The 25,469-nt window shown below is 38.8% G+C and overlaps 1 protein-coding gene across 1 annotated transcript in view; it reads left to right on the plus strand.

The window, feature by feature from the left end:
* The window catches only part of gsg1l (gsg1-like), a 24,157-nt gene extending 2,866 nt beyond the window's left edge, over positions 1 to 21,291 (plus strand). The window contains exons 2-5 of the mRNA XM_053514418.1: positions 8,796 to 8,843; positions 13,290 to 13,442; positions 16,921 to 17,032; positions 20,166 to 21,291. Coding sequence (XP_053370393.1) covers positions 8,796 to 8,843; positions 13,290 to 13,442; positions 16,921 to 17,032; positions 20,166 to 20,496 — 644 coding nt within the window. The 3' untranslated portion in view covers positions 20,497 to 21,291. The remainder of the gene's footprint in view (positions 1 to 8,795; positions 8,844 to 13,289; positions 13,443 to 16,920; positions 17,033 to 20,165) is intronic.
* The last annotated feature ends 4,178 nt before the right edge of the window (positions 21,292 to 25,469 follow it).

Here is a 25,469-nt window from a genome sequence, read left to right on the forward strand (position 1 = left end):
TCTGTGTGTTAAGTTAGCATGTTCTCCCTGTGCTTGGTGGGATTCCTCCAGTTACTTCGGTTTCTTCCCACAGTCCAAAGGCATGCAGATTAGGTTGATTGGTGTTCCCATTGCCTGTAGTGCGTGAATATTGACCGGAATAAACACGATGGTCACCACTGGCATCCCTAGTTGGACTACAGAGGTTTCTAGATGGATGGATGGATGGAATAACAGTTGAGCATAGTTTAAATACCACAGCCTCCTTAAGTATTGTTGCTGAAGGTGTCCATCCCTTTATGGCCACAGGATAATGTCACAAAGTTAAAATCATCTGGTTTCTTGGACATGACGATGAATTCACTGTACTCACGGCCTCCACCGTCACCAGATCGCAATCCAATAGAGCATTTTAGGGACGTGGTGGAGCAGGAGCGTCGCATCATGCGTTATCTTGGTGACTGTTGTTGAGTCTATGCCATGAAGAATTAAGGCAGTTTTGAAGGCAAAAGGGGGTCCGACCCAGTACTTGCAAGGTGGATTTGTGTTTAAAAAAATGGCAGATTACAGCAGGAATTTAACAGGCCTGGCATTACGCTACTGTTTTAATCTCTGTACTGTACATTCATCAATTTTTTGCTTTAGCGTTTTGTGTAATTTGGTAAGAACCGCTCACCGAAAGCACTGTGTCTCGAAAGTGTTTGGACCCCACAAATCAAAAGTCGTGGTACTGAACCTAAAATTTCCAAACTGTGCCAGAATTAAAGTCTTTTTTCACTAGAAATGAAGCATTCGCCAAGTTGCTCGTGTTTACTTTCTTTTACAAGTTGACTTTTCTTTTGCATTTCAGTCAAAAAGTTGGTTAATTAACATAATTTTACTCGACTATGCACAATTTTACTGTCGTACCGCTTTACCAACGGAAATAATCTGCTGAAATTGCCAACACAGCGGCAGCAGCATTAATATTTTATTTTTTTGCTCAGAGCAACAGTTTTGAAAAAATGTCCAAAATGCCACCCAACTTCCCCTTCCCCTCGAGCTGCGAAAAGCATTATGGGAGTTTTTTTTTATTGCCTATAATCATCATTCCCCATCCATTCACTGAGCAATCCACAGACCCCCACAGATTTAAAGAATATGTATACATAAAATGCAAATGTTATTAGACATATAAAATTAAAATGAAAACTAAAATAGAACAGATAGATAAAATAGAACTAAAACAGCTTTTTTTTTTTTTTTTTTTTAAACTCATTTTCATCACATATTGGATACAATAGCTTATCAGAAAGCCCGGAAAACAATGGTAGCTATTCTAATAATGTTACATTAAGCATCATAAACATCATAATTGTCACTAATTAATGAAAGCCCATTGACACTGTATCAGTCAGGTATTCTTTTTTTTTTCCAGATATTTTCTTCATGTAGAACAATCTCGCCTTTTTAATTACCACACTCTGGAGATCACTTAGCCGGCTGGCAGAGGGATTTAGGTCATCTTGTGGGATTTAAGATTGAAGCGGAGAAAATCTCAGCCACGCAGATGAGCAGAAAACATAAAGCATGCCAAGCCAGCTGAGCAAGCTAAGCTTGTTTTTATACAAAACAAAAATAGAATTTGTCTTAGTTTTAGTGCACAAAGTAAAAGCTTTTAGCACTTGCACATTGTTGGTATTTGTATAAAATACAACTTAATATAAGCATCTAAAAAGGATCCCTTAATTGTACAATTTTTTTTTTATCAGTCTAATTGTTTACATCTGGGTTGTCATGGTAACCGTTTTCCTACTGAACCCTGCTCTCAGCCGCGTCCCCCTCATAAAACTTTTGCTCTATTTATAAGCTTATGTGTTTAAAAGCTACAAAGTCTGCAGTCAGATCATATTATAGCTTTGACTCACATTCAGCTCCATCACCACCCATAATTAGAAGAAGCTTTTATATTACTTTAAAAAATTGCATCTATTAAATGAATGCATAGATAGATAGATAGATAGATAGATAGATAGATAGATAGATAGATAGATAGATAGATAGCAACAAAGTAGGTTAATAAATCTATTAATAAATGGGTGGGTTACTGGTTGGGTGGGTGGTAGGAATAATAGATTATTGGAAGGATGAAAAAAGGGAGGGAGGAATGGATGGATGGAATAATTAATAGATGGACAGTTTTGGAAAAAACATTTCATGGAATAACAGATAAATTGATGGATAAATAGATTTGTGAATGATTGCATTGATCACTAAGGATCAATAGATAGATGGATGGATTCAGTATTGCAATAGCAGTGAGAGGAAGGATTTTATATGGCTCGCTGGATGGACGGGTGTATCAATTAATGAAACAACAGAAAAGAAAAAAGAACATAAAATGATATGGACAGACGAATGGTAGAAAAAATGAATGGATGGATGGATGGATGGATGGATGGAGTATTGCCAAAGGATTTTATGGTTGGGTGAATGGAAACAACAATCCACTAATGATGGATGGGTGGATGGATGGATGGATAGATAGATAGATAGATAGATAGATAGATAGATAGATAGATAGATAGATAGATAGATAGATAGATAGATAGTACATTATTGCTAAAGGAAAAGAAGGATATGATGGATGGATAAAATTGTATGGATGGATGCTTGGAATAATTGATGGATGGACATATTATTGGAAAAAACATTTAATGGAATGATAAATTAATTGATTGATGGATGAATGGATGGATGGATGGATGGATTAATAACTGAATGTATTGATAGATACATAGATTTGTAAATAATTGGATTGATCACTGGATTAAATCCAATTTTAGGAATATTAGATACAGTAAATAAATGGATTGATGAAAATATTGCCAAATCAAAAGAAGGACATGATAGTTGGATAGATATGGGTGGATGGATGGATGGAGGGATGGATGGATGGATAGATTGGTGGATAACTTAATGGAGAGATGGTTTAAATAATCGATAAATAGACTGATAAATCGAAGGATAAATTGATGTATGGATGGACAAATTGTGTTGGATAGATTAACTTGAAAAAAAAAACAGCCTTTTGTAATCTGTTAGTGTTTTAACCTTGAGCAGGCATTTGTAAATGTGACATTTAACCCCGGAGCCGTGTGTGTTTCGTTCCTAAACTGCATACTAGTGTACTAATCAGAGTGGCGCACCATCAGCAGTAGTGCCGAGTGTTGATTGGCTGCAATGTGCCAATTATACAATGTAACTGAGCTGGAATGTTCTTTTTTTTCTACAGATTTCACATCTTGTCCGTATTACTGCAACTCGTTATATCCCAACCACCACCAGAAGAGCTGGGAAAAGTTGATTTTCACAACAGGATCTCTGCCGAAAGTGCCTACAAATTGCTGTCAGATGGAATGTAATGGTTAACACGGTGTGGAGAGCAGGCTGTATTCTGACATTACACCCTGAACGTTCATTAGTGCATAATACAGTACAAGTCAGAGGCAGAGAAGGGAAGAATATCGGGATAATATCTCTAAATAGTCTAACTCCAGACACAGAAAGCGTTTGAGTAATGGAAATGACGTCCAAGACGGCAATAAATTCGGTAAGCCAGGCTTAAGGGAGGATCGAAAGAGGAAAAGAGGGGATGAGACCATGGAGTGATCACATTTATAAAGGATTAAGCTGTTGGATTTGATGATTTTTGGCATAACGCGTCTTCATGTTCGGGTTTTTTTTTTTTCCAATTTGTATTGTTTATTACGTTAGAAAAGACACAATCATCTACAACACGCAGACATGCAGTGCATCTAAACACAAAAAAATAAAATCATGATCGTTATTGAGACAGCCACGCTTTCTGTCTTTCAGAAACAGGAGATAAAGTCGTTGTAATCCAAGCGAAGGTCAGGAAAACTCATTAATTCTGCACGTGAGGTGTTGGAGCAATAAATGATATTAGCCAGATTGGAGTGATCCGTTATGCGGCGTGCTGGAGTCACCGTAGCGCAGTTGGTTAATTGATATTTAACACGGCACTGATTGGTAGCGAGAGATCACACGCGTAGTCGTAGCGTGAACAGAGTGGAAAAAACACTGCAAAAACTGATTTACAGGAATGTTGCAGCGCTTTTCAATTCTAATTTCTGGCATCTAGAGTGAATTTGAACACATTTTTCTTGAAAAGATAACAACAGCAGCAGCAGCAAAAAAATATTTGCTCGACATTTACGTCTAATTGAAATCGACTACAACCTTTGTGAGAAAATAAAAACCGCACACAAAAAGTGGCTTTTATTCATTGTCCGTCACGTCGTGAATCTCCGGAGCTACACGTCTAGCGTCTGGAGGTCAGACGAAATACTGGTTTGAAGGCCAAAGCCATGAGAAGGAGTCTTAAAGGTATGAATGTAATTGGCAAGACTTCAGAAAACACGGTGGCATGCAGAGGAGACAAGAAAGCAAACTTGGCACAAAGCGAAATACAAAACAGCGGAATGTAATCAGTAGCAAAGCAGCGATCTGACGCGGCAGAGACAGGGCAAGATGTGAAGCACAGGCGAACTGCGTCATGAAAACAAAAAGCATGTGGAGAACCCAAAGCAAGCATATGTCCGGGATTCGTGTCACCAAGACTACATGACGGACACTTTGCATCACTCATGAATCACTGGGACAGCTCATCTGGCAACCAGTCGCAGCCTTGGTCATGCAGTGTGCTAGTGACCGCCATGACGTCAATCGCAGCATTGTTATCCGACATTAGGCTACTTCTGTATGTATGTTCGCTCATAATTATATTCGAGGTGTATTTCAGAGGCAAAAAAATACCAGATGACCTAATGGATCACCTGATGCTTTGTCACACAGATAAAAGAGTAACCTAGCAACTAGCAATAAGAGCTTTGGTTCTGCTGGTTATTTTCATATGTTTATAGCATGTCATGGTGGACTGTGTAACTCATTAAAAAAAGAAACAAGCAGGGGAAAATTCCCGAAGAAAGTAGTGAGGGTTTAAAATGGCAGTGATATTATCATATCTTTATATCGTATCTCAGAAGGTGTACAGATACGTGATTACTAGCGCGCTAACAGGAAAATTTCCTAGCAGGAAACGCTAACTAAGATTTCTAATTAACAGCTAACTAACGGTTCTGAGATCGAATCCCAATTAGCGTTACATGGAAAGCTAGTGCGCTGTTTAGGGTGTACACACCAAGTAGTGCCCTTGATCAAGGGGTTTAGAGAGGGATTTGGGATTCAGTCTTGTGTTAGAAGCTAGTAACAGTAGGTGTAAGATAAGACGGCGGGTCACAAGCAATTTGGAACGACTAAGCTACTTACTGAGGAGACTTGGCGATAAGATTTTGTGATGTCACAAGCAAAAGGTCAATATAATCACTTAAAAGAAAATGCACTAAGTAATTCAACATGTAATAATTTAGCTTATAGGATACAACAGCTGATTTCTTTTGACCGTTTATTAGAGTGAAAATACAGTTCAGAATCATATAGTCTAATCAAAGGGATGGTTTGGCTTTTACAGCTGTAATGCAGCTACACATGACAGATACATGGTCTATTAATGCATTATCCTTTCTATAGGAACAGCTCATTACCAAGGATTTGTACCACAGCGGGAAAAAAAAAGTGTAATATGAAGTTTTCTCAAAGGACAAAAAGGAAGAAAAGACTTGAGGGAGTGACTGGATAGCTGCTATAATGTCAGGGTGGGGTTTGAACCTACTACCTTCTGGTCAGTAATACAATACCAGAGTTAAACCACTGAGCTACCCCTGCCCAGCAAGATGTTTTACCATGAATTGAACATAACTATAAATGGATAGAATGGTTCTCTAATTCAATTTAAAAAATTTGAAGAGAAAAGTAAAGTTTTGGGGCGTTAAGAATAACTCCAAGCTATCACTGATTTTTTTTATTTTTTTTTATGTTTTTTTGTTGTTGTTTTTTTTTTAATTCGTTAAGTCGTGTCAGACCGTGTCGTTTAAGTCGTGTTAAGTCTTTGAGACCTCATGGACCATAAACTCGCTGTGAGTTATCATTTGCATGTTTAATTGCTAAATGATTAATTTACAGCTTTTTAATCCATTGTCATGTTTCTTAAATTTTTTGCTGCCAAAAAAAACGAACATTTTAAAAAGTTTAAATTATTTTTTTGTCTATTCTAGTTTTTTTTTCCCCCCCAAACGAGATTATATATTTTTCCTTTTTTCATCCTTTAAATCCGTAGCATAGCCGTACTTAAAAAAAAACAGGAGTATTTTTTTGGCTTTATTCAGTATTTTCCCTCCATTGTGCCAAGTCTTAAGTGTTTCTTCCACAGACACTAAAGTGACTTTTAGAATATAAAAAGTCTTTAACAACCGTCTGCGTCTTACAGCAGCGCGCCTCGCAAGGACAGCCAAGTCGTCCTGGCCTAATTTGAAACTGTAAAATATAAAAGAAATAAGTTCACATAATATTATACGATATGATGCACCAGTGGCTGTTAGTCCTAAGACACTCCAGTCAGTGAATAAATGTCTACATTGACTGAGAGTGTACAGTAAATGTGCGCCTCTTGTCTGTATGTGAAGTGTTGCACTCACGTTGACCTCTGTCTGACCTCACTCCTCGTCCTCAGAGAGCGATCGCACAGTTCCAGTCCGGCTCCAGTCACAGACTGAGGTTTTGTTTTTTTTGTTTTTGTTTTTTTTTGATTAGAGCCTTGGAATCAAAAGGGCTGGAAAGGAAAAAAAAAAAAAAGTCCCACTCATCGCTCTCACAAATATAATTGGAAGTCGAGCTCGAGACAGGTTTGGGGCGCTTGCCAAAAACCAATCTAGTTATCTCTTTTTGTTTGTGCCTTCTGGGTTTGTTTCGCTTGCCTGTCCCCGGAAATATAGTAACACAACCGGAGCTCGGGTTTCATTATTTTTAAGAGTTTTTCTTTCTCACGGAGATATTAGTCATAGGAGAGTTTATCGCATACTGGTACAGTGCCAGTGCTTATTCCTGTGAACTATGCAGCCTTAAATTAAATAATAAAACGCATTTTAAAATACTTAGGTAAGGTAAGGTGTGCGCTAGACCTGAAGAGGCAGGAGGCAAGTACGCAAGATGAGTGTGTGGTTTCGTGTCGATAATCTGGGTCATATACTGTAACAAATGAGCAACATTAGACATAAACATTAGACAACACCAAGACATTGACATGAGAACACTGGAAGGATGAAAAACTGTGACTTTAAATAAATAGACAAACTGATCAAGGAATGTATACAAAGCAGATAATAACAATCATGAGAAATTAGGAAGCTAAATAAATGACCAATGGCGAGACGTGAACAAAACGACACAAAAACAGTTTTTTTCCGACAACGTCTTTCATGAAAGTACAATCGGTGCGTTTTTTTTTTTACCTTTTCAACTTTGAAAAGCTGCCATAACATACATTTATACAACCAAGCAACCTGATTGGATGAGAAACATTGGTGAGCGCTGATAATAGACAGTAACAGCACTGTGCAGGTGTAACTATATGTATGAGTGGGCGTGTCCCAGGTGTTGTCCAGTGGTTAATGACACTAACTGTGTCCCACAGCGTGGGTGAGAGTAGGTCTGTACGGTCCGCAGTACTGAGGAGAGAGCAGCTGTCTGACTAAACCCACATTCACACCCAGTCACAGAAGCACTTTCAGTAAGAACACACATGTGATAACGTTAAACAACACGCCGTCTCTGCACTAATCACTTCTAAGTCCTTCTGAATCGTCTCTGAACCGTCCGTGTCGTTCTGTTCACGGCTAATACGAGCTAACAACGCTAACTATCCTTAAATCACTCCTTAGATCACTTTCTAACCCCTGATCAAGGGCACGTGGGATTGTACACCCTACATAGTGCACTAGTTTTTCATTTAACACAATTTTAGATTCAATCCCTTAACCCAGAAGTTAACACAGCTAATATGCTAAAGTGTTTCTCAGGACTGTCCAACACCTCCATGGTTTATTCTTCTCACCTTGTTGCTCCATAGTACCGCTAAGAACTTAAAACTACGTTTATCTCTACATTAACCTTTGATAATAACTGGTGTTTGTGGGACTGTTGTATAAAAACAATATCGCACTCGAGGTTGTGCTGTTGTACTGAATATCAGCACAGCTGTGATTTCTACGGCACTACAGCTGCATCACAGGCGTGCTGATATTCAGCACAACAGCACGACTTTAAGTGTATTATTGCATAAACATGTGACAGAGAACATAAACTCATTTGTTTCTTCAAAGTTACACATAAAAGGTAACATCTTTTAGACATAAACATATATGTACAGTATTCTAAGGATTACATCTTGTTCTTTTCCATAATCGCAGCACAGTTACCCGGCAGTGTGCGATAATGGAACGTTTAACCCAAGTAATGAGATGTCTGAGGAAACATCACCAGGTGTGCTGAACGGCAAGGTTCATTATAAAAAGCTTCTAGATGGAAGTTTAAATAAAATTTGAATAAAAGTTGGGAGCCACCATCAAGGGTTACAAGAGTATGTTAAAGCTGAGATGTGCCTCAGGCAGCTAAGGGTCTGGGTTGCGAGTTTTCGGATCTGTGTTTGAGCCCGGCGAGGTGCCACGCCCCGTCCTACCCAGACACTACGTGCAGCACCGGGCCTTTTGAGAGTATTTAAAAATTGACTGTGATTAACTAGATAACATTTTAATGGATTGACAGCACTAATAAATACTCAGCACTGATGGAGATGGATGTTCTGAGAGTGTGTGAGTGTTTAACACTTTGGTTATCTTGAGTTTCTGTATCTTTTCCAGGTGAGAAATGCAGGAGCTTCATCGATCTGGCTCCAGCGTCGGAGAGAGGTGAGTAACGAGTGTCATTAGAACAGCATCGGGGCCCGTCTGATCCCACTCGCCACGGAAACACCGCATTTACCATCCTCTCTGATTGTAGCTTTGTTTATAGCTATACATATACAGTAGTATTTATATATATTAATGTTTTTCCAATTTCAGTCCTCAGTGTTTTTGTAAAAAAAGTTCTCTAGGCTGGGGTGACGTATCATAAATGTTGTATAGCGGGTATTAAACTTTCCATTACTGCCCGTATCGGCAATAAGACTGTGATGAAAAACTTTCTATGAGGCGGATATTGACAATCCGCTGACTCACACCTGACCTCGCCTTTTATTTAAGACCACTGAGATGCTAAAGAACGAACAGAATGAGGCTTGACTAGGACTCATAGGAGAATAGAAATAAGTCTGGATTACAAACGAGCTTACATCGCACAAGCCTTTTGTGTGTGTGTGTGTGTGTGTGTCAAGGGTCAAGTCAAATGACTGGCACTAATCACGACCTATTGATCCAATTATGTTCAACTCTGTCAGTCCTTCAAGAATAATGTGGAAGAAAACTGCAGTGACTGCACCTTTTAAGCTCAGTTCTCTCTCTCTCTCTCTCTCTTTTAAGGGCACTGTGCTAAAACCAAAAACAACACAGGCATGTTATTTTTTTTCAGATATGTTTTTTATGCATACAGAAACATGAATTTAATTTTTTTAAATCTGTATAATCCTTGCTATTTAATTTTTTTATGGAAGGAGTCTCCAGTGTCAGCACTTTGTCACAGTAAGAGATAACGCTGTAACTTCCGAATGTTGCAGTTTCTCCCCATGTTCCATATACCGCTTACAGTTCTTTGTACCATAAAAGTTCTTTGTGGCAACATTTTCTTTTAAGAAATGGCTGCAACAACTGTTAACCCTCCATTTATTCATCTTCTATACTGCTTATCCTACACAGGGCCACAGGAAGTCTGGAGCATATTCCAGGAAAGGCCGGTACACCTTGACCAGGGTGCCAATCTATCACAGATCTACTCACTATGGTCAATTTTGGAACGCAAATCATCCTGACCCACATGTCTTTCGACACCATGCACACAAACCTAAGGTGGAACCCCGAACCCTCAACCCTGGAGTTACGAGGCCACAGGGTACACCACGGTGTCGCCATTAATTATCCAAAGCATTCAGAATAACTCGAAGAAACGGTCATCTAAAGAACCGTTTTTTTAAAGACTGAAGAAAAAATTTTCTCAAATAACCTTAGAAGAGTGTAGGTTTATTAGCCACGCAAAAGAACCACTGAGGAATTTTGAGGAAACCCATTTCCATATGCAAGAATGAATGATTGAGGAACCGTTCTTTAAGAGTGTAGAACCATTAATCACCCAAAAGAACCAAAATTTTATTTTTTTTAAGATAACATAAAATCAATCCATAAGGACCCTTGAGGAACCCTTGTCATCAGGGTGTAGAAATATTAACCACACAAAGGAGCACAGTGGAAAGCTTGTACAAAAATGACCCATTTAGTGAACACCTAAGGAGACATTTTAAAGCATGCAAACAAATGAACTGTTTAAGAATCTTTGAAGAACTCTTTTCTGTACAGGAAAAAAAGTCCATCAAAAGAACCCATAAGGTAAACTTTTTATATGATAGAAAAATAATTCATTCAGAACTTTTGAGGAACAAGTTTCATAAGATGGTATTAAAAATAACCATCCAGAGACCTGCCGAGGGATGCCTTGGTAAGATTGTTGAAAATGTATCCATCTAGGGAACTCCGGAGGAAATGTTTTTAAGAAACTGTCTAATGACTGAAGAAAATTCATGTACTTCTACAGTTTAACCTTTCTGGAAGGTTCCAAGAGTGGAGAAGAAAGAACTTCACGAAGAACCACTTAGGAATCATTTTGGTCAAATTGCAGAAAACCTAGCTATTCCAGGAGAAGTTGAGAAAGCCACTTTTAAGACTAAAGACAAATCAGACATACAAAGAACCCTTGAAGAACAACTCTATAACAGTGTTAACCACCTAAAGATCCACAGATAAGAATAAAAAAAAAAGATATAGAAAGCATTTAACTCTTGAGAAACTACTTTTTTAAAGATAATCCAAGGAACCCTTCAGAAACCATCGAACTAGAAAATAAAGTTCAGTTTCCTAGGTTATGTTAGTTAGTTACCAAAGTTTCTACAGTGATGTTGAAAGCAATTGTGCAATCCCGCGCCCATGTTCTGGGTTCTGAGAGGTGCCGAGCTGCAAATGAGAACAAGTGTTCTGTGGAAAGACAGAGGAGGAAGCAATGAGATGGAGGTATATTTATTACAATGAATATTTGATCAGACAGTGCTGACAACTCTGTAAGAATATGCAGAACCATCAGCAACTATACAGAGTGATATATACAGTATATACCAGCAAACTGATGTCGGGGCTCATTGATGCAGGTGGGGAGTGAAGGCTGGCCCATGTAGTTCCTGGTGGATCTGATAGAAAGGTGTCATGCTGCAGATTGGTCAGGGTACTCACGGTGACCCGTGTCCACCACCAAAAGTATCTACAATGGTTACGTGAGCATCAGAACTGGACCATGGAGCAGTGGAAAAAGGTGGCCTGGTCTGATGAATCGGGTTTTCTTTTACATCATGTGGATTGTCGTTTTTTTGTTTTGTTCAGCACCAGGAAGAAGGTGTGCCGGTAAAGGTGATGCTCTGGACGATGTTCTGCTTGGAAACCTGGAGTCCTGCCATTCACCATGTGAATGACAATCCATGACACATGACTGATATCTTTTTTCTAGTGGATTTATAATAAATGTTGTCCATTCTTAACTGTCTCAATCAGGCCAAAAGAAGGGTTTACTTTCTACCACTTTGTCTTGCTCTACTTCTCTATCCTTATAGTTTTGAAGGAAGACCGAATTTTGTTTTGCTGCCTTTTGAAGAACAAAGGCTTTATTCTGAAAGATATACCACTGCGCCTTGAGCTCTGGCAGATAACTGCTTTCGGACATAAATATTGCATGTTGCTGTCACATCTCAAGTTCTTTTCAGTTCTTTTCCTGCTTCTCTAATTCCCGTAGACTTCCCTTTGAACCATGACCAAGCATGAGAAGATCCAACTCTTTAACAATCCAAACTCATGTAGCTCAACCAATCGATGCGTAAGATATGAAGAAAAACAAAGCCTTTTTGGATGTGTATGGTTTCTGAGAATGACATCGCTCATGAAATAGTTACCATCACGGTTGTGTTTATGTGTTTGGAAGGTTGTGAGATCATTTCTGTATCCTAGATAGAAGATAGAATCAAAGTCATATAACCTGGGAACAACTGAGGCTCTTACATTTACTAACATTTTACAAAATGATTTAGAATCTATCTGGACAGGATTAAATGCCAGATACTGACATTTTGTCAAATCCTGCAGGTCTATATTAGTTTAAGGCATGGCCTGTTAACTAAATACCCTGAGAACAAGACTAAAGATTTGACTGTCTCCTCACCCATGTTATGAATCGATGAGCAAATGCAAAACACTGATATCTTAGGAAATACTCCTGGGAGTGTCTGATAAGAGATTTGGGGAAAAAAAAAATAGATTTCTCAACATGTCGACGCCAGAGGCAACGTGCAGAATGTTATGGTGTTTTTTTCTGTGTAACCTGAGGTTTATCTTAAGCTAGTCCATATTTAAGATAATTAAAAACATTAACAAGATGGTATGTTTTAAGAAGATAGAACTGTTGCTGAAGTGTTGTAATCCATGTTAAAAAATAGTTACAGTATAATGTAGTATACTGTATTTCACAGCACAATGTCACCTTGTACTTTCAGGGTTTTGGGGTTCAAGTCTCAACTCTAGTCTGTGTGCATGGAGTTTGCATGCTCTCCTGGCTTCCTCCCATATTCTAAAGACACGCTGTGTAGGCTGATTGGCGTTTCCACTGTGTGTGTGTGTGTGTGTGCGCTTGGATGGTTTGGAACCCTGTTAGCTTTTTTACCCCGCCCTGAGATAGGCTCCAGCCCTCAATGACCGGATGTGATATAAGAAGTGCTAAAGAAGTGGTTAAGATGATGATGGATAGATGGATCCATTTTTTCCCCCCAAGATGCTTTGACACAAAATCTAATTAGGCATTTAACACTGAACAGGTAACACAGTAGGGCAACAAAGCAATGAAATCTCAGGGTTGAAGATGTGGATTTCAGAATGTGGTGACATAAAAGACAATATAGAGTAAGGTTTCCACTCCTACTTCTCATCCTTAGCTTAAAATGTGCAAGTGTGAATTCCTGCTAATGTGAAGCATCTTGTCCTAATTTGGCCTGAAGGCTGAACTGTTTCATTTTACATGACCTTGTAAACAAAAATTGTTACATTTATTACGCAGCGGAGGAGTGCTCACAAATGTGTGTGTGTGTGTGTGTGTGTGTGTGTGTGTGCGGTGTGCAGGTGTCCTTTGGCTGTCAGTGGTCTCGGAGGTGCTATACATCATGCTGCTGGTGGTTGGCTTCAGTCTAATGTGCTTGGAGCTCTTTCACTCCAGCAACGTGATCGATGGCTTGAAGCTGAACGCCTTCGCCGCCGTCTTCACTGTGCTGTCAGGTATCCCCAAAATAACCTGTTTGTTCAGATAATGCATTTCCTCCTTACACATACAGCGCCTCATGATGAAAGCCACACTGACCTGAAGTGCCTGCTAGTTAGATCATTTGAATGAAATTAAAAACATGAAAAATTGAACAGTGCCTCAAGAGATTTAACATTTCTTCTGTCGTCCTCAGTGTAGAACAGATTCTCAGAGGTCCAGTGGATGTTTAACCTTTCTGTCTCTTTAAAGGATTCTGTCTGTTATTGGGATCTAAACAGAACCTTTAAAGTTTTCCCACTCTGGGGCGAACGAAAACCCTTTAGACTGCTACAGTAACTTTTTAAGCATGGCAGCACCTACCTTTAACACTGGAGACGAGCGACATTCTTGTGTCTACCAACCAAGCCATGGATTAACATTCATAAAGAGATCTTATAAAGACTTCATAAAGAGAGTTTATAAATTACATTTTTTTAAAGAGTTCTCTCAGAGGAGAAAAATTCCCTCTTCCTTCCCTCTTGGAAGGAGGTTAAGGATAAGGAGGATTTATTCATCCATTATCTCCATCCATCTATCCACACTCTTTAATCCAACTCCATCCATCTGTCCATACTCGTAAATGAAACTATATCTAATCTATCCATATTCTTTTATCCATCTCTATCCATTCTTACAAAAAAATTAGATCCTTTGAAATCATTTGAATCCATCTCCATCCATATATCTACACTCTTTAATTAATTTCCATCCATCTACCCACAGTCTTCAATCTATCTCCATGCAACTATCCACATGTCTCAATCCATCCCAATCCATGTATCCACACTGTACCAATCTTGGGTTCTGCTCAGAGTTTTTAAAGGTTTCCTCAAAGGTGCAAACTGAAGAGGAGCCAAGGTGAAGCTTAAAAGAAGGTGTGAACACCATTCAATTAATTGATGTAGATCAATTAATATTCTCTTCTCCTAGCTATTCACATTCTTCAATTGATCTCTATTCATCTACCGACACTCTTTAATCTTATCTCCATCCATCTATCCACACTCTTTAATCTATCTCCATCCATCTACCCACACTCTTCAATTTATTTTCATTCACCTATTTTCACTCTTTAATCCATCTCCATCCATAAAGTATATAGATATTATTCATCTATCAATCTGTCCTCACTCTTTAACTCAACTCCATCCATCTATCCACTCTCTTTAATCCAACTTCATCACTCTGTCCTCACTCTTTAATCCAACTTCATCCATCTATCCACATTCTTCATCCAACTTCCTTCATCTATCAACACTCTTTAATTAAACTCCATTCCTCTATCCACAATCTTCAATCCAGTTGCATCTATTAATCCTCCCACTTTAATCTATCTCCATCCTTCTATCCAGACTCCATCCAATTGTCAACACTCTTCAATTCAACTACATCCAACTTTCCATACTCTTTAAATCATCTCCATTTATCTACCAACATTTTTCAATCTATCGCCATCCATATATAAACACTACTTATCCAGCCCAATCAATATTTCCACCTTCTTTAATCTAGCTCCATCCCTCTGTCCACACTCTTTAATTTAACTCCATCCATTTATCCACTCTCCTTAATTCAACTTCATCTCTCTGTCCTCACTCTGTAATCCAACTCTATCCATCTATCCACTCTTTTTAATCCAACTTCATCACTCAATCCACTCTCTTTAATCCAACTCCATCCATCTATCCACATTCTTTAATCCAACTCCATCCATTTATCCACTCTCCATAATCCAACTTCATCACTCTGTCCTCACTCTTTAATCCAACTCCATCCATCTATCCACATTCTTCATCCAACCTCTTGCATCTATCAACACTCTTTAATTAAACTCCATTCTTCTATCCACATGCTTCAATCCAATTGCATCCATTAATCCTCCCACTTCAATCTATCTCCATCCATACTGTATATACACACTTCTTATTCATCCCATTCAATATTTTCATATTCTTCAATCTAGCTCCATCCCTCTGTCCACACTCTTTAATCCAACTCTATCCATCTACAGTATCCACTGTTTAATCCAACTTCATCTATCTGTCTATATTCCTTAATCCAACTCCATCATTCTATCCACACTCTTCAATCTATCTCCATCAATCTGTCCAGACTTCAAGCCAAACTTACTGAGTAAACACTTTCCCCACTCAAATGTCTATATAGATCTGCATACTTTACATCAGTCGATCCCCATGGGTCTTTGGAAAGGTTAACAGAAAGCCTTTTAGGAGTGACAAGCCAAAGAACCATAATCTACCCACCTATTATTTATAGGGAAAAGAGTAGAAATGTTGAAGTGAGCAGAGACTTTAAGCAGCTTTTTTCCTCTATACTTTTTTTTTTAGCTTTTGAAACTAAAGCGAGACTGCATCTCAGTCCTGGTTGCCTCGTCCCCTGATCCCTCACTGTCAGATTGCCAGGAACAGCTGCTCCTTTTTGAATTGAGATTATTCGATTTGCCCAGCTGGCCGCCAGCTCTGTTCATTTGGGCCTTTAATACTCACTAATTCCAGACGCAGCATCCGGTCGGGGAGAGATCTCCGACCCAGAGATGAGCCTATCAATCAGCATCTGAAGCGGGAGTGGGAAAATGCTGGCTCACCTTCACCCTTCACTTTTGATAACAAATACTCAGATCCGTATTCATATACTGTATACTGTATTCTCAGTGCTGTCTTATTCAAAATCATGGATAATAATCAGAGAGCTTTCTTCGATAACAGTGGCCAGCTCCAAACTGGTGATAGATACATTCATACATACATTCATATGTTCATACATTTATATTGTACATACTGTACATACTTTATTGATCCAGAAGGAAATTTTACTTATATATATATAATACTGTTTTTTTTTCATTGATCATATTGTTAAAGAACAAAAAACCTTGTGGAATTGGATTTTGCACCACAACGCAGTATATCAAAGTCAGGCGAAAGCATGCCTCTCATCTCGCCTGCTACATCCAACCTAGATCTTTACTTTGATTAGATGCTTAAGAGAATTCATCCCAAAAATAACTTTTATTTTTTGAACACTATCCGGTGTCACCTTTCTAATAACCCCAGAGAAATATCGTTTTTACAGTGACTCATAATGCCTTGCTTCTAAGGTTTCTGGCATATTGAATATATAAACCTGAAGCCACACACACTTCTTAATGCATACACACACCCACATCCTCCAAATCTTGAGTCCTCGCTACTCTCAGAAATCCCTAATGTGGAATTACACCTACAGACCAGATGGGCATGAAATTTGAAATGCACTAAAACATGTAATTGATTTATTTTTAGTAACATCTGGATTGGTAGGACTGATTGACTTGGGACACATTTGAACCCCCCAAAAAATCTTCATGTGATCACTTTTCAGAGTTTCATCAAACTCCTTTTTTTTCCAGAACTGAATGTGATGTGTCACTGATCTGCAATGTTTCTACTGCAGGACTTTTGGGAATGGTGGCTCACATGATGTACACTCAGGTGTTCCAGATCACAGTTAGTCTGGGACCCGAAGACTGGAGACCGCACACCTGGGACTACGGCTGGTCCTTCTGGTCAGTGTTTCTGACAATCTACTATCGCACTAGGAACAAATTCTGTTTAACTTGGTAAAATGGTTCAGTTCTGGATGGAGTTGTTAAAATTTTTATTTTATTTTTATTTTTTAATGAGGGTTCCTGATTCAGAGTTCGATGATGCAGCTGTTTAATCAGCTGTGTTTAACTGTATGTTTGCATCTGAGGTTATGTTTTTTCCTTGAATAATAAGCATCTGAGATAGAGTTCATCCTAAAAAAATGATTTTGTTCATTTGATGCACTCTCTGATAAATAGACCGTGTCAACAGTTTAAAGAAAAAAGCTGACCAAACATGTGTCTTCTACACATACATCTGACTTTCAACAGAATTTATAAAAAATTTGTTGCTTGATTTGAGTGAAATCTTGTTTTTTTAAATAATTAGAAACAGGAAGCGTGTTTTGCCTTCTTCGGTTTCTCATCTTTATTTCCTAGCGCGTGCGTCGTACCACAGAGGAAAAGGGCGAGGAGTAAAAAGGCGTTCTGTGCCACACGCTGAATGAAAATCTGGGCTAATGAATCGTGCTAAAGAAGGAGCAGTCGCAAGTGTGTGGGAGTCTGGACCTTATTCCGGAGCACACGCATCTCGCTCTAATGGACTCCTATCACAGAAAATCCATTCCCATTAACGTGCACCTTCCTCACAACACTGCCCAAGAATAAAACACTCACATCACAAAGTGCAGGTTTAGATCTTTTTTTCCCCCTTTCTTTCTCTTTCATTGCAGTTGGTTTAAAAAAGGCTTTGAACTTTAACCAAAATAATAATGATCTCCATCTTTCAAACTTTGTCCCATTTCCAATTATTGTGGGACGATTAGTTTTAAGATTAAGAGCCTTGTTATTACTTCTCTGTCGAATAAATGCTAAGACTTTATACTAACAGCCAGAACCTGTTATCGGTGCTTAAAAGTGAATTTTTAGAAAGGATCGTATAACAGCATTTTCATAATCTTTAATGCTTCCTATCTCCTGATCCGTACTTCGTTTTTGTAAATACGCATACACATTTATATTTTTATCAGATAAAAAGAAACACATTTGATAAATACAGTTTAACGCCCTTTTACGTCCGTAGTGTCCGTAATTTTTTTTTTTATTATTCAAATCTTTCAATGATCTTAACTGTCATTCAGGTGAAACTTGGCTAATTTAGATTTTACATGAAAAGACATGAACCTGAAAATGTATATCATTCTAAAATGCTAAATTGTTACGATATTGCAACATAGTAACATGGTTACTGACACTACAGATTTTTTTGCTTTTTTTTAATTAATAAAACAATTTAAGCAACAATTTTTACAGGTCATTTGCTTCTAGAAGCTTACACCAATCTTGGTATCAATACTCATAAAGAACTATGAATAATGTCCATTTTTGGGGCACATACTGTAGGAATTTGCTAGGAATTTCCCCGGAATGAAAGAGAGCAGTTCAGTTCTGCGAGCACTGAGCACTGGCAAACAAACCCTTTCACCTTTTCCTTTGTTTTAAAAGAAATTCTCTTATGTTTGACCTGGAATTGGCCGTTCGATCTTCTCCAGCCGTATTGCATGAGATTTCGTCTAGAGTAGATCAATGCAACATACCAAAACCTAAAGGTGAAATTAAATCCAAGAGTGTTTAATGAGAATACAGGCATGCATTGGACTTTCTTTTCGTATAGCGATGAAGCATTTGTATCGTACGAATGATTTGTGGTATTTTGGAGCTCGGATAAGAGCTCTTGAGACGCGCGCTGGGTTCTGACAGGCATGAAAGTGGTATTTACATTGGCTGAATTACCACAGATGCTCTACTGCTATCCATTAGCCCAGGATGAAATTGCTTCATTTGTTTTTTGCCATCTGGCCAATTTCTTTTAGCGTTTTTTTTTTTTTTTCCCACTACACTTCTTTCTCATGTGTGTTTTTTCTTCCTGTCTCTCTTTGAAAGCAGTAAACTAGAAACCTGTAAATCAAAAGGTAATTGCAGTGCAGGCTGGGTGAAATCCATCAGGGTGTCATGGTAATTTTCTCAAACTCACAAGCTACTCACTTTTTGGGGGAATTTTTGGACGAGGCACCGGCTCAAGTTTATTTGGTTTTATGCCAGTTTTTATACTTCTGACTACGTTCACATTACCATCCTAAAGTGACTTAAACTGATTTTGTGACTGATTTTTTTTTTTTTTACAGTAATGTGACACAGATTGGATATTTTAAGGTTGTTTTAACACACAAATGTGATGTTTCACAGATAGGATCTGGGATGTTGTCCTAGATGGATAGATATTCAATATGAGGTTGTGCGATTTAAATGAGAATGGTATTCATGCGACTTTATGCCTCTGAGCATGCGAAGGGCGCTGATATCATCAATCAGCGAGGCCTCTGGCTTCTGGGCCTCAACAAATACTGCCAAGTAACTGCTTGCCGTCCTCCAAAGCAAAGCCCCAAGCGTATATTTTCGTAAAGTAGCATCCATTGTTTAAAATAAATAAGCTTTCAAACACACATATGACATGTTTTAACCTAGACCATGTGATCGGTGACGTATCGATGGGCCCATAGATGTCATTTCAGAGGTCGGACCACATTGGAGTCAGATAAAAGTCACTTGTAATTAAACATCATGACATGAAAATTCGATCTGATCTAAAAAACTTGGAATTAAACAATGTGGCTTGAACAGGTAGTCCTCGACTTGTGAACAAGTTCCGTTCCAGGAGCATGTTCGTAAGTCGGATTTGTTCTTAAGTCAGACAAAGTGAGTCTTCTACGCCTTTGACACAAATATACAATGTAAAGCATACCAATCCACTTGACTAAATCTCTGTCTTTTTTTCCCCAACACTGCCATTAAATGGCAAAGCTTTGGGTCATGAGACAACATGACAATTGACAAAACAATAAATGACTTTTGCATAAATTTGTAATGCTTTAATCCACAGTTACACCCGAAGTCTAAAGCATCAACCTAAACCTGCAGGAAGTCTTGATTTATGGCCCCTGTGTCTTTACTGCTAATCTAAACTTTTCGTTGATTGCATTGTAACTAGACTTTGATGATTCCATTTTCTAGAGCTGCCAAGATGAAACGTTTCTCTGTTTTTGTTTTCTCTTAGCATGGCGTGGGGATCTTTCACCTGTTGCATGGCTGCCTCCGTCACCACGCTCAACTCCTACACCAAGACGGCCATCGAGTTCCGGCACAAGCGCAAGCTCTTCGAGCAGGGTCTTCGAGAGGAACAGGCCTTTCTCGACCAAGAGGCTTTCCACTACTTCCAGGATCGCTCGGTGCAGTCCATCTCCAGCTCGGTGGACCTGTACCCGGGCCATAGCAGCAACGTCGCCCATGCTAGCACCTACACCAGCGGCCGGGGGAAAATGCGTGCCCCTCCGGCGCCCGTGGACATGGCGGATAACACGGATTCTCTGGGAGAGGAGCAATGCTGAGGACGGCTACTTGCAAAGACATTTTCTTTTTATGCTCTGAATATATCGCAATTGAGAACTGAGTCTCCGTTGGGAGACAGTTCGGACTTGTGCCGGACCTATTTTCTGGGATGAGTAGTAAAACGAGTTTATATTATTTTTGATTATCTGAACAAAGGTGAAATATTTTCTGCGTACAGTATGTCAAAAGGAACGAAAAGAAAAAATTATGCCAAACTCGTATTTAATTGATTGTGGATTGTGAATTGAGAACAGGGACAGTTTGTGACGTAGCCATGAAAGCTTCGCTAACACTGCCACACAAATTACAATGCGTTGGGGATCAGCAGGGTGTCTACAGGTCCTTAATTAAGTAGTATGAACGTTGATTTTGCAGCCTGAAGTGCTGAATTGTCAAAAGAAGCTATCGCAAAGTTTATTTATAAGCGTGTCACTTACGATAACTTTCAATGATCTTCCAAGGACACTATTGTCCCGTTGTCTCTCATTGTCAAAATTACCTACAGACACCCTGTTAGACAGAAGACTGGTTTTATACGCACTGCCAGACGTGCAAGCGTTGCATTATATATCTATCTATTAACATATATCGAATGTTCTCCATCGCTGAATATGCCTTTGCGTTGAAAACAGCAGATTAGCTGAGTGTTTATAGTCGATCCCTACAGAAGCACAGCGTCGTGGTGTTTATTAGCCACAACAACCGAAGGCATCTCGAGTTGTTAATTAGATTAGCCTGTCTCTGATTTCATGACTTTCATATGCATTAACGAATTGTTAAATAACGGCAATCAATGGCCTGGTCTATTTGGTATGTTTATTTATTTATTTATTTAAAATAATTTTTATGATCTTACTTTTAATGTAAACGTAATTGAATACACTCTTTTGCTTTTAAACATATTAAAATCTATTTATCTATGTATGCATTACAACCGTTTGATCAAAATAAGTCTTGGACTGATAAATAGCTTTTGTGTTTTTCTTTAAATGTGTCTGTTGAGTTCCACATCCTTAATACACCCACAATAAGACAAAAAATACTGTATCTTCAGCTCAAGACTTTTTCTTTTTTTAGTCTAGTATGCAATATTTTCTGGTATCATCTGATATTATTACCAGAATTACAGAAGAGAAAAGTAATAATAGAAACATCTTAGAAGAAAAGCCCAGCTTTCTGGGTTTTTTCTTTTTTTTTGGCTCTGAGAATATTTATCTCTCGTCCGAAGTACTCTGCCGCCAAGTAATATGAATGTGTCTGCGTTTCATTTCTGAAAAGGATTTACAGCATGTGAGCCCTTGACTTTGACAAAAAAAATTTACTGGAAGTTATAAAAGTTGCAAGGAGCAGCATGTTGAAGATCCTGTGTGCAGAAAAAACGCAGAGATGAAGATTCACATTGGGTTTACATCAAGTGCTTGAAATGATGGCGTTGTGTAAGTTTTCACCCCCGTTGAACTTTTCTGCGCTCTTTTATGAGCTTTTATTTGAAATGTGCTTAACTGTTATGAAGCATGGTGGCGGTAGCATAATTTTTAAGTGCGCTTCATTGTCTAAACCCAACTTTATCCAGCTTATTCTGTCTTGTCATATAGTTGTGCCATGTTCTTTGCATTTTAGAAACAACAGATTTAAAGGTTTGATATTTATTAAGTGCTTTAACAAGTGAGCACAGCTCCCCAAAGTGGATGTATTGATGCTCCAGATAGTGCAGCTTTTTATACCTCAAACTTCCTCTATTTCACTCCTCCACCAAACACACCATTTTAGTGTTTATGTAAGTGAGGTACAGCTGAGAAACAAGAGGAACAAAATCTGATTGGGTTGCTTAAGACAGGGCAAATGCGACAATGGGAAATGTTCTCGAGTTTTCTGTTTAGACACACACACACATGACATTAGGAATCATAACTTTAGCATTACAAATCCCTGATCGACGCTCAAAAGACGATGAAGGCCCATCCTCTGGTGTACACCCAAACCCAGGAAATTTTCCAGGAAGGCTTTTACTTGAACTGTTAACTTCAAACACCATGAACTTAAAAGGCATCATGGTGTATTTTCTTTCAGGTACTCTCTTAGAAATAATAGATTTAATCTTATGTAGCTGGGTAAACCAGTACTGCATTTTGAACTAAGAAGCTGATTGCTGGTGAGTCCACAAGTTTAAGGACCTTGAGCCAAAATTAACAATACCTCTCGCACCTGTGACACAGATGGTGGCATATTTTGTACCATCATGCCTGCACAGGAACTGTCAGGCTGATTAATACCCTCTTGGGCTCTTTTGATTACGTTTCCACTCGCTTCATCAGTTGCTTTCAATCACTGCACTAATAGACACACACACACACACACACACACACACACACTCGTAGTGGACCAGGCGAAGGATCTTGATGAGGACACACGATGCTGTCATGCTTTATGGTCGAATAAAGAAGATCCGCCGATGAGTTAGCAGTACAGACTATCTTAGTCCTGAAAACCTGAAACCCTCTTTGAGTCTTTCATGCGTTAATCATCCAGTGCTCATCTTAACAGCTGATGGGGTTGTTGCAGCCTTCATGATTGGTTAAAAGACATAAAAGCTTTAGTTGTATTAATTGATAAATAAATCACAGAACAGGTGAACACCATTGGGGAATAAATAAAAAAAACAAAAGGCAGATTCACAAAACAAGTGACAATGAAGTAACACTTGTAGCTTGAGTTCTTGTTCAGTATCCAAAAATGCAAATGCAATAACCTAGGATAATTCTTTATGCACCAACAGTGCCTGTTGTGGGTGAACCTTGAGGGCACTGGTGGCTCAGTGATAGGTTTCTCGCCTGCCATACAGAAGGCCTCGGTTTGATCCTCAGCTACTGGATGCAGTGCCAGTCCCAACCCTGTATAAAATGGGAGGCTTGCGTCAGGAAGGGCATCTGGCATAAAAACCTGTGCCAAATTGTTGTGCGGATCAGATGGTCCTTTGTGGTGACCCCTTGACAGGAGCAGCTGAAAGCCAAAAAAATAAAAAGTTGTTAGGACCTTTTGATGCTACAACAAAACCTAGACACCGGTTCTGGAAAACATTGTGGCTACATTTATTACAATAAGAATTCTTTGCGACAAATAATAAATAGTGATTTAAGCCTAAACACCAACACCATTAAGAGGTGAACTGAACAGTATTATATACCAGTAAAGTGGTGACACCAAAGGCTCACCCACGTCCACAGGGACCAAAGGCCAGCCCATCAGGTCCAACCTCACTGAAAAGCCAATGTAGCACAAATCGTGAAAAAATCAGTGCTGTGGATGACAGAAAGGTACCAGAACACCCACTGCACCACAACCCGCCATAAACAGGACAAAGAGCCCAAGGCCAGCGACTCGGCCTCCAACCTCCTCCTGATCTGATCAGGCACACATGGGATGCCCGAGACAAACAAGTCAGATCCACGGAGGCTCCGTCCCGCAGCTCACAGCAGGCAAATGATCCGCTGCTAACGGCCTGGTGCCATACACCACTACACACCAAAATGGTTTTAATGTTAATGGTAGTAATGTTAGCACTGATTACTCTCTTAGATCATTAGGACGCAGAGTGTTTTATTCCTTATTCCAGCAGACTGAACTTAAAAATGGACTCCTGTTAGCATCTTAAAAACGCTTTTTCAGTTTTTGACCTTCGTATAAACTCTGAACCGCCGAAGCTTAAAGAGAAAAGCAGTAACGAATCATCCTGTTTGACGAGGGTCACCGCTGACGCAAGTGTTACAATAGCTGAGCAAATTGTTCTAATTATAAAACCGAGTGCGACACCAACGATAGACGATTATGTCTCAGCACAGCAATAAAGAGGACGTCATTTGTCCCTATTGAGTTTTATGTACTGAAATGGTCTTTATTTTATTAGACCTCATGGCCGCACTGTGAGGCTCAATCTCAGTGAATGAACCAATAATTGGTTGGCATTTAAAGACGGCAGATAGAATCCTAATGAAGACAAATTCATCACGGTTGCCTTATGTTACAAATCCTTCTTCTAACCAAAGTTCATCCGGCTCCATTACAAAGTACTCGCTCATGTTGCAACAGGATGTGGGAAAAAAAAAAGTTTTAGAAGAAATCCCAGTGTGCCTCAGTGCTTTGCTCACTTGCACACGCTTCTTCGACTCCCGTCATCAGGTCAACGGGATTGTGGGTAAATAAAATTCTTCCACACTCAAAAGTCCGGGAAGGCTGTTCATGGCTTTAGGAGGTCAGACCTTTCCTCTAGCCATTTGTCAGGTGGGAGGATGAAAAAGTACACACATCCATTATACATTTAGTTCTTAAAATACACATGCAAACTTTATTCTTACATAATAAAAAATTGATTTTATTTCTTTTTTTTTTTGTTTTGCTTGTGTTAAATGTTTTGCCAGTAGCGACTCGGGAGTTTAAGTAAGGAAGGAAATGAACTGGTTCTAGTATTCTGGCACAACAAATGCACGAGATTTATTCCCATAAGTCTTTTTTCACATTGCTGACCTATTTATACGAACAAATATTTTCACCGCAGAATGAGATATCAAGATTGCAAACACTACAAACTGTAATAAAATATCATTTTGCATTGTTTCTAATGAGACACATTGGTCACAACTTTTATATAAAAATTGGTTTAATTATATCGGTATGAATTTTGAACAATTTCGCAAAAAGCTATAACTCCACCTTCAACACTTTTGTCTTGATGGACAAACCTGCGGTTGTGTTTCTGTTAATATAAGTATGTGGTATAGTATTAATAAAAGTCGTGGTTGAGTTTTAACAATAATAATTAAAAAAATACAGCAAACTCATACTTTGGTTGCGTTTTTGTAAAAAAAAACATGGGACAAGAAAAAAAGTGCAACTTTTTTTTTTATTCCAGAATTTTAATTATAAAGTTCGTTGAATATCCAGCGAAACATTAAAAACACGTTTGCTCACAGTGCAT

Source organism: Clarias gariepinus, chromosome 16 (genome assembly GCF_024256425.1).
Source record: "Clarias gariepinus isolate MV-2021 ecotype Netherlands chromosome 16, CGAR_prim_01v2, whole genome shotgun sequence".
Classification (NCBI taxonomy): Eukaryota; Metazoa; Chordata; class Actinopteri; order Siluriformes; family Clariidae; genus Clarias; species Clarias gariepinus.